Source organism: Ammospiza nelsoni, chromosome 21 (assembly GCF_027579445.1).
Source record: "Ammospiza nelsoni isolate bAmmNel1 chromosome 21, bAmmNel1.pri, whole genome shotgun sequence".
NCBI lineage: Eukaryota > Metazoa > Chordata > Aves > Passeriformes > Passerellidae > Ammospiza > Ammospiza nelsoni.
Window position 1 is genome coordinate 8487368 of NC_080653.1, and position 10133 is coordinate 8497500.

The window sequence follows — 10133 nt, forward strand, 5'->3', positions numbered from 1 at the left end:
AAACCAGCAACCCTGGTTTACAGAGCAGAGGCAGTCTGAAAACTGAATGTCACAAAGGAATGAGACAATCAGCATAGAAAGATTTATTTAAGAAACAGAGAACAGCTAACAATAATTAGACATTGATTTCACCAACCATCACCCAGGAAAGCCCAGACTGCAGTTCCATGGCAGTGCTCCCAAGGCTGCTGGGAGAGTGTGTCAGGGTTTTGACATGTCTCTGATGGTCTTATGTTCCCTCACTGCCTTCTCCCACTCCTTGCCATTGATATCCTCTGTGATAATGGTCTGCACAGTGCCATCATCCAGGCAGTGGGGAGCGATTCCTAAAGAAAAACAGAGACACAGAAACCCACTTTTCATAAAATGTGGGAGATGCCTGCTCCATCCATGGCTGGGGCATCTCAGGGAATTGAAAGTGCTATTGCTGTAAGGCTGAGGAACCTGGATGAGAATCCTGTCACAGGAAGAAGCCCACACATTATAGGTAAGATTGTTTTTTATGGAGGAGCTACAGGTTCAGACTGCAGTTCCTTTAGGAACAAACTCTTCGAACACATGCTGCTCACTGCTGTCATGTCAGCATCCAATGGAATCTTTATCCAAGGTTTATTTGGTGGTTAACTCTGGTTAGCACAGAGTTTTGTACCTACCATAACCATCAGGGTTGGAACGAGGAGTATAAAAGCTCTGAACACCACAGGTCTTGCAGAACGTGTGCTGGGCACGGTGTGTGTTGAAGGTGTAAGTTGTCAAATTGTCAGCACCCTAAGGAAAGGAAAAGCACTGTAAGTTTTCCATGGAAATAGATGGATTCATTACTTTGGAAAGATACAATACAGAAATGTACAATTTAAAATGCCACCTTCCTGTCTTTGCTTGAGATACAGAGCTGTGCATTCCTGCTCCTTTCCTGAACCCCTGTGCTTTGTATGGACACGTGTCCATAACAGTCAGGCCTGGCAACTGCAAGAGCTCTAAACAAGATGCACTAACACAACCACCCCAGACAGCTTAAAATGCAGCCAAATAGCCACCCAAATTTCACCCAAATAGCCAATCTTAGGGCAGAAAACTGCTTGTTCTTGGCTCTGTGAGGGTAACAGTGCTCGTGCTCATGGCCATGCTCTTACTGAGCTTACTCTACCTTGAGCAGCTTGAAACGCGACGCTGGCACAATGAAGTGTCGGTTCTGTTTCTTTGTGCAAATGCTGCAGCTGTAAAAGGAAAAACAGACCTTTCTAGAAGTGGACAGGTTGTAGAGCAGCAATCTGAGCTCTTGACAACAGAAATCCCACTGAAAGCTAGAGTGGCTCAGAGGAAAGTGGCAAAAGTGGATTTGTGGTGTCAGTAGTGTTTGTGAAGCACATCCATGAACAGACTGGCCCTCACAGGTACCCCAATAAGAGATCCTCACCCACAACTCCTGAGGACAAAGTCTAGCTCTGAGAAAGCCACTTAATGGTTCAGAGCGCACTTGGGCAATTCTGCCAACGTTCATTACCTGGCAAAAAAGAAAGTAAAGTCCAAAAGTTCACCCATGAGCTGGGAGCAAACGAGTTGCAGGCAAAGAGGGGTCACTACTGAAACCAGAGAGTGTTTTAGTTTGAGGCACATGTGGTCAGAGCTGTAATGTCACTTGAGAAGAACAAGTTAAAAAAAGACCACTGTGCTTTGAGCCCCCTGCATGAGAGGAAACAGAAAGCAGATGGCTGAGCACCTGGACTCATTAGATGTCTCCTGACACTTTCTGTGTGAGCCTGGCTGAGACATGAAGTCCTGCCCAAAGGAGCACCTGAAATCACCAACACTGATCTCATAGTGGATCAGGACATAATTAGGGGTAAATCCTGTGGAAACAGCTCAGAGGGTGTTCTGCAGCTGTCTCATCTTTAGCTCTAAGGTTGGAAAGCAGAGAGCTGACATCCATCTCTGGGAACAGGGAACAGACAAACTCACTTGCAGTTGAACACGTGCAGATCTGCTGAAGCCCAGACCTCGAAGCGGACGGCTCCACAGTGACAGCCTCCAGTGTGCTTCACCAAACCCCTGTATTCACTGCAGAGACACACAACTGAGCTTTTAGGATCCTCCTCACTTAGTTTTTGCCCAAGAGAACAGTAGGGCTATACAAGACATTCATGTATTCATTATTCAGTTCTGTCTTGAGCTGTTGCAGAACACCAAGAAATATATCCACTCAAATGTATTTAATAACATGTGTCAGAATGAGATGGAGGATGGCTTTTGTCCTCTGCAGCAATTGCTTTTGTGGTTTAATTGAAATGGTGACAAGGAAAGAAGAGCACCACTCGGAGGACTGTGTACAACCCAGCTCCCCACCACACTCCAGTGCTGACCCTAGAGCTGTGTCCATACAAACCCTGCACAGAAACCAGGGCTATCACCTCAAAACAAACTGCTTGGAACTGAGAACTGAATTTCCCCACAATTTTCCCCACACTTCCTCCAACACCATTAATATTCCTCCATTTAAGAGCTGGAGAAAGCAGAGATTTGTGGATTCTACATAATATTTGAAATGTCTTTTATTTTGGGTTGTAATTGCAAAGGAACTTTATGACCAAGGAATTTCTGAGCCTGTGCTTCTCCCCCTCCCCGAGCCGCCTCCACAGCAGCTGGGCGGTCACCGTGCGGGTCAATCGCTAAATGCAGAAGAAAAAAAATTTTCCTTCCAGATTTTGCCTCCCACGGACGGCTCTGATGTGCACGGAGCGAGCACAGGAAATGGGTGGAGATTTAGCAGCTGAGCCTGGCGGAGCCCCCAAGGGCATTTTCGATGGGGAGCAGTAAAACACGGGCAGCTTTAGCACGGAAAGCCGCTTTTATTCCGTGGTGCGTGCGCCCCCTCCCCATCCCACCCCGGGCCCGTTCCGGGCAGCTCTCGGGACCGCGGTGCAGAGAACGCTGCCGGGAGCGGGACTCGGAGTCCCGGGAGCGCCGGGCCCCGGCCCCGTTACTCACTACGCGTCCAGCAGCAGCCGCGCCGCCTCCTCGCAGCTCAGCCGGTGCCGCTCCTGGAAGGCGGCCCAGCGCCCGCTCTGCGCCCCCAGATCGATGACGGCGGGCCCGGGGGGCTCCGCCTTGGCCCCGGCCGGGCTTCCCCCCGCATTCCTGTTCCGGGCCCGGCGCGTCCCGCCCGCGGCCGCGCTGGCCCGCCGGGAGCGCCGCGCGCCGCCCGCCGCGCCGCGCCCCATGCGCCGCCTCCGCCTGCGCCACCGGGGGGCGCCCCCGCGACGCGCACGGCCCGGGGGGCGGAACGGCGGCACCGGGGGGACGGGCGGGCTGAGGGGACACGGGAGGGGACCGGAAGGGGAAACAGGAGCGGCTGAGGGGACACCAGAGGGGCTGAAGGGATACGGGGATACGGGAGGGGGTGAGAACGGGAGGGGCTGAGGGGACACAGAAAGGGAAACAGGAGGGGCTGAGGGGACACAGGAGGGGACACAGTGCGACCGAGTGGGGACACGGGAGGGGCTGAGGAGACACGAGGGTGCTGAGAGATTACGGGAGGGACTGAGGGAACACGGCGGAAACGGGAGGAGCCGGGACACGGCGGCACTGGAGGGCACCGGGCGCCACTGGGACACAGCGGCTCCCGAAGGGGCTAGGGTACAACGAGGCAGTGAAGAAATCTTTTCCTCATATCCACCCTATAATTCCCCTGGCACTCATATCCTCTCATCCTTCCTTGTTACAGGGGAAGGGCGCGATCCCAGCCCGCCACAGCCTCCTGTCAGGGGGCTGTAGAGAGGGACAAGGTCCCCCTGAGCTCCCTTTGCTCCAGGCTGAGCCCCTTTCTCAGCTCCCTCAGCCCCTCCTGCGGCCTCAGCCCCTTCCCAGCTCTGTTCCCTTCTCTGGACACGCTCCAGCCCCTCCATGTCCCTCTAGTTGGGCCCAAAACTGACCCCAGGATCTGAGGTGTGGCCTCAGCAGTGCCCAGCACAGGGACAGTCACTGCCCTGGCTCTGCTGCCATTGGAACAGGCTGCCCAGGGAAATGTTCCAGAAACTGCTGGATGTGGCACTTGGGGACAGTGGTGGCCTTGGGGACAGTGGTTCAGTGCTTGGCAGTGCTGGTTAACAGCTGCACTTGATCTTCAAAGCTTTTCCCAGCCTGAAGGATTCTCTGATTTTCTGATTCCAGGGCTGAGGCCAGGCATGCCAGTAATCCACAAGCATGAGCCCAAGCTTTCCCCTCATTCTGAGCATGGTGCCTCACATGTTCACGGATGGAAGGTGCTCAGCAGAGCCGAGGTGCTGCTGGAATTGTGGTGTTTCATTTCTCTGCTATGAACAGCCCTCATTTAGACACAGCATTGCTGTGACAGCACAGGATGTGTTTAGGCCTTCCTGAGGTTTGAAGTCATTGTGGCAAGCTTTGCAGAGAAATGGCTTCTAACAGGATTCTCACTTAGCTTTTCACTAATTCTGTTACCAAAGTCTTGAAAATAAGAGAGTACATACCTTAAAAAGCAAAAAAACCCAACCCAACCAAACAAAAAACCCCAAAACCAAAACAATCAAGCAAATAACAGCACCAACAAAATAGGAAAATGTGAAATCACCCCTTTAGTGCTAAATGTCTTACAAAAGGTTAGTCTTGAACACTGAAATCCAGTGCTGTTTCTCAAGTAAAATTATCGATGCTGGGAAAAGTACAAAACTTGGAGATGTCCAAGTCACACTCAGTTGGGGAAAAAAATAATCGCTCCAAAGGCAAACCTTTGTGTCCAGTATTGCAAGACCGGAAACTTCTTTTGTTTGACATATAATCAAGAATTTGTAGTCAACAGAACTTAATGTCTTGTTCTTTCCAAGAAGGGGAAAGATGTAAACAAGTGAGCTGAGTCCTGAGAGGCAAAGGGTCCTGTGGCAGCCAGGAACATGGCAAAGCAGGAGGGCAGTAATGAATAAACATCCATCAGCACTGTCTGGTAAAGAGCTTTAAAAACATGTGACTCTGTGTTCTGAGATGGCACATGCCAGGATTTGCTGAAGAATTCTGTGGCTCAGCAGCTCTCTGATGATAGGAAAGGGCACCGAGTTACAGTTTCCTGTTATCCCTTATGTGAGCCTCTGCTCTGGTTACTCACTAGAATACACCCTGTGTGACAAATTCACATGGAGCTGCTGATCTGAGCCCCTCCCAGACCTTTGCTCAAACCAGATTACATGTCAGTCACCTCGTGTTTTGGGAGGAAAAAGTCACTGTGGTGAAACTGGGGAGGCACCGAAACGGAGCCCGTGCTGGCTGCAGCAGGGATTCACCTCCCCTCGGGCATGGCCAGCACCACTCATGGTCTGTCCTGTCCCAAAAACACTGAGCTCAGCACACTGACAGCCAGAGGGAAATTTTGGAGCTCATTTTAGGGGCTTGCTATGTCAATTCACACAAATGACCCTCTGTAAGACAGGAGCATGAGCACTTTAAAAAGCAGCTCCAGGAGAAAACTGGAGTGAGTTCTATGTAATATCTGCAAATCTGTCACTCTCCGTGTGTCTCCACAATTAGTTCACTTTATTTTAAATGCAGAAGCTCTTTTGAGAAGCTAAATTCTGTTCCCTTGTGATATCTCAGAATAAAGAAGTGGAGGACAAAAATGGAAGTGCAAAATGCCATAGTAAATAAATTTCTCTTTTTTCATTTGTTCCATATTTCATCACGAAAGACTCAGAACACAAAACTGAGTCTCACATAAATAATCAATTCCAGAGCTTTACAGTGAAACTCCAGATGATTATAAATGTCACAGATATTCTGAGCTGAAAGCCCTAAATTTCAGTCAAATTTCAGTCAATTTCATTCAAATTTCAGTCAAATGTTGTTTTGTCAGTGTACCTGGGCAGCACCTGGGCAGTGCCCAGAGTTACCAGCTCTCATTTCACTGCTTCCAGAGCTGATGCAATGTTTGCCAGGCTTTAGGAGAGACCAACAGCTTGATGAAAAATCCATTTGCTGTTAAGCTTGAGAGGCAAAATGGAAAAGGAAGAAATATCCAGACAGATGACGGGTGGATGAGAGGAAAAGTCCAGTAAATTACAGTTGGTTCTGTGTGGGTGTCTTGTGATGCTGAGAGGCCAGCAGGGGCTGACGTGTTCGGTGCTAAAGTACAAAGGGGCTTTTCTGTGCCATCCCAGCTCTGCTTGTATAACAATGACTCAGCTCTGCAGCCCTGGCTCGCAGCCAGCACTGAAATTCTGCCTGCCAGAGCATTTTTATCCCCAAAGCAGCACTGAAAGCAGCTACATGTTTGTGGGCGAAAGAGAATTAGGAACTGTGGATGTTTTTTTTTATGTCTCATAAGCAGGGAACTAGGAGTTCTGTACAGCTGACAGCACACTTTAAAAAACGGAGGTGGTTCGAAGTACGTGGTTTGTTCAGGGGGGAAAATGGCTGTGCTTGGGTTTTACTCTCCCTGTGGTGGAGGGGGAAACATTCCAGACGTTTTCCTCACCATCAAAGGACCCGAGCTGGATCTGAAAACAAAACGCAGGAGGTGACACCCCCGGCTGCTCAGAACGGCCTTGGCGGTGTTTGTTTTTGTTCACTGTCACAGAGCTTCTGTTGAACACTCTAACAATGATTAACAGTGGTTTAGGACTTGTTTCTTCTGCCTGTTTCTTCAGCCATTTCTCCTTCTGTCTGCCTGTTTCCGAAGGAATTTCTCTGTTGTTTTGCTGGAAAACCTCGCCCCAGAAAGCTGAACGTGCTCAGAGGCAGGCGAGGAGGTGAACAAAGCAGCTCCCTCCCTGCACTGCAGCTTGGATGGGATCCAAACCATTCCCGGGCAGGAGGGAGATGCAGACAAGGAGCTGCAGAACAGACCCAGTTATTAGTTAAAGCTGTTGCTTTCACTGGCACACCACGCCGGCACAAACCTGTGTTTTCAGCCCTTTGCAAAATCCCCTTTGGACGCCTCCTGCCAGCAGAGCTGTCACATGTCCCTCTGGGTCACCCAGAGCTGCCCAAGCCTGTTTATGGTGGCAGCACAGATCTGAAAGCTGAATCCCATGTGTCCTACAAAGCTAAAATACCCTTTAGACAGACAGGGAGACAGAGGAGTATCACTAATTTTCATCCTTTTACTACCAATCTGTTTGTTTTTCTTAATATCTATTTTTCTTCTTTCAGCTCCTCAAGTCGGAGACTTCTTAAAAACTTTGTTTAGTGAATTTATTTTTAGCATAAAGCTATAAAAACAAAAACCGAGGGAGTTGTCTTTTTTTGGTAATCTCAGAATATCACAGTCGATCTCACAGTACTGTGAATTCTGACTCAGTGTTTGTGTAACCCTCCAGGCTGGCAGCTTGGGGACAAGCAGTGACATGCCACGGGTCTGTTTGTCTCGTGGCTGGAACCTGAGCCAAGCCTGGACCTCCCTGCACTGCTAAAGGGAGACAATATTTATCTCCATAGCTGTAAATATAATTAAACTGCATCATACACCGTGAGAGGCAGGTGTGAGTAATGTTATGAGATAGGAATATGTATATGTATATAAATATTTTTTTTTCCCTGTGGCAAGCAGTCCTATTTTTGCCTGAACAAAGAACAGTAACTGGACTTGCCACACACCCTGTGATGGCCTGGCTGGCTGTCCCAAGCTAAACCTGGTAGCTAAAGATAAACAGATTGCCTCATGTAAAAGTGATACCTCGTTGCTAGGACATTAGCCTACATAAAAACCAGACCCAGCTTGTGTTCCAGAATGTACAGATTCCTTGGAAACATTTCCCTGACCTCAGATCCTTCTCTCCTGAAAGTAGGTTGCTCTGTACCACTGCCCAGTGACCCACTTCTAAAAAGAAATGTCTGTTCCCAACTGCAGGCCCCGTGGCCTGGCAAAGGCTGCAGCCACCTGTGGTCACAGCAGTCACAAGACAGAGATTTCTGGGGTTTTCAGCTTTGCATTTATTTATATACAGTTCAGAGTCAGCTGCTCAATGGTTTTTATTCACCAAGAGCTACCAGAGGCAGAGTAGCTGTTGTTTGTTAAATGCACGTGCTTTGTACAGCCACACCATAGATACAGCCATATTTAGGAAAAAAAAACAAAACACAAGAGAGGGCTCCTGTGCTTTCTGGTTTACACAGAAAGGAAAGAAAAATTACAGAAATTCCTCCTTCTCCATTTAGAGCAATGTTAAAAAGAGAAATATGCACCCTAAAATCCTTAGTAAATGTGTGATGTGCTTTAACACAGCCCAGGCTTTACATTAATCTCCAGCTTTACAGATGTGGCCTTTCATATTTGTAAATATTAGTCATTTGTGGCCTTTCCTCTGCGAAGAGTGCCTGGGATGTGCAGCGAGCCCAGGCCAAACCTTCAGCCACCTTGGCACTCCCAAACAAAACCCGTGCTGGAGACACTGAGCAGAGCTGGCAGCACAGAGCAAACCTCAGGACATTGCTCAACTCTGCCTTTTGTCCTAAATTTATGTAGCCAAAATAATATTTCCAAGGTTGGTTATTGTTATGGAGCTGTCTGAACTTTGCAGTTACCATTTTTCTCTCTTCCTGTTCCTGCATTTTTGAGTAATTACTGGTAGGATGATTTATTTCCTTTTTACTGTGAATCAGGAGGTGCAAGAAACCCTGTTAGGAGAAAGGAAAGCAAAAGGATTTTGTTGTCGGGGTTTGTTTTTTTGGGGTTTTTTTGTGGTTTTGTATTTTTGTCTGGGTTTGAGGTGTTTTTAGGGGGGAATAGAGCAGCTCTGTAGTGAATCTGGGCAGTCAGACACGTGCTGATGCTTTGTGAGTGGAGGATTTAACAAGGTCATCTGCCCTCACTGAAGGAGCAGCAGATAAAGCTGCTGAAAAAACACAAAATCCATCTTGGATTTTGTGCACTCCATCTTTAATATGACACAAAATGAGTTCAGAGCCAGTCTGAAAGGTATAATGAAGTTTAATTAACCCCAGGCACGTTTCCACATCACTTCACAGACAGTGGCTGCTTCATAACCGATCAAAGCTTCCTGTTCTGGAGGCGAGTAAACAACCATTTGAATTTCAAATGTCAGCATTTCATCGCAGGGCTTGTTTTGCAGGCTCACATCAAGAGCATTACCTGCTCAGCCAGCTCCAGCCCGTTCCAGGGCAGCGCTGGGGCTGGGCCGCGTGAGGGGACGGCTCGTGTCACACCCAGAGCCTCCTGTTTGTCATAATCCTCCTGGATTAAGCTGTTTTTCCAACCCTGCTAACTCAGTTCTGCTTTTCCTCACAGTTTTATAGGCCAGCATCAGCCCTACAACCCATCCTGGGCTTTTCCATGGAGAAAAAGCCATTTTTTCCTCCATCCTGGGTAAAGGGCTAGCCAGAGGCTGCAGTGGGTCACAAAACACAGGCACTAAGGGTCACCCCCCCCCCTTTTTAGGGCACTTCTCCTCCAAGTCTGTGCCAGGTTGTTCCCTGAGCACTGCAGGAGCTAAAGAAGCCCCAGTATTGTTCCTATCACCGTCATTAATCCCAATCCCCATCCTAATCCCCCTCGCTGTCCCCTCACGGCCTCAGTTTCCCCCCCCCGGCCGAAATCTGCCCCGCTAAACAGCTCCCCCTCAGCAACAGCGTGACCTCACCGCGGGCCAATCAGCGCCGAGCAGCGCCGAACCTTCCAGAGCGTTCCCTGCTCCCGCCGCCCCCGCCCTTCGCCAACTGCCCCTGCCCGAGCAGCCAATCAGCGCCCGCCCTGTAGCCAGCCCCACCAATCACCGCCAGACTTCCCGGTCTTCCCACCAACGCCTGGTCGCAGCGCCAGGGCGAAAAACGGTCCCAGATCCATCCGCGCCCTCAGAAATTTGCCGATTTTTTAGGGTCTGATCCCCCTCGCTGAAACTCTGGGACCCCTTTGCCTGCGGAAGAGGGATTGGAGCGGGGAAAAGGCGAGTGCGCGCCACAGCAGGGAACTTTGCGTGGGGACTACTTTGGGAGGCGGAGGGACACATTAGTTTTGGTGGGCGTGGCCTGCGTGTCCAGCAGACCTATAAATAAAGGCGGGTGTGCGTCACTCGGCAGATTGCAGGATTCGCACCGCTGGAAGTATTATACAGCTCTATCGCTCAGAGCCGCAGACGTGAGTGCGCTGAGGGGAACGGGGGGTGCGGGCAGGG

At 49.6% G+C, this 10133-nt stretch overlaps 2 protein-coding genes across 2 annotated transcripts in view; one reads left to right on the top strand and one right to left on the bottom strand.

Annotated features, from left to right (window-relative positions):
• Positions 1-60: 60 nt before the first annotated feature.
• On the bottom strand, positions 61-3218 carry CENPV (centromere protein V). Its single transcript, XM_059486841.1, has 5 exons — positions 2986-3218; positions 1960-2058; positions 1148-1217; positions 654-768; positions 61-326 (listed from the first exon to the last, which is right to left on the bottom strand). The coding sequence occupies exons 1-5, from the start codon at positions 3216-3218 to the stop codon at positions 202-204; spliced, it is 642 nt and encodes a 213-aa protein (XP_059342824.1). The 3' UTR covers positions 61-201.
• A 6749-nt stretch (positions 3219-9967) lies between these two features.
• UBC (ubiquitin C) overlaps positions 9968-10133 on the top strand; it is a 3459-nt gene continuing 3293 nt past the window's right edge. Inside the window, exon 1 of the mRNA XM_059487215.1 lies at positions 9968-10096. The gene's annotated coding sequence lies outside the window, so the exon portion shown is untranslated. The remainder of the gene's footprint in view (positions 10097-10133) is intronic.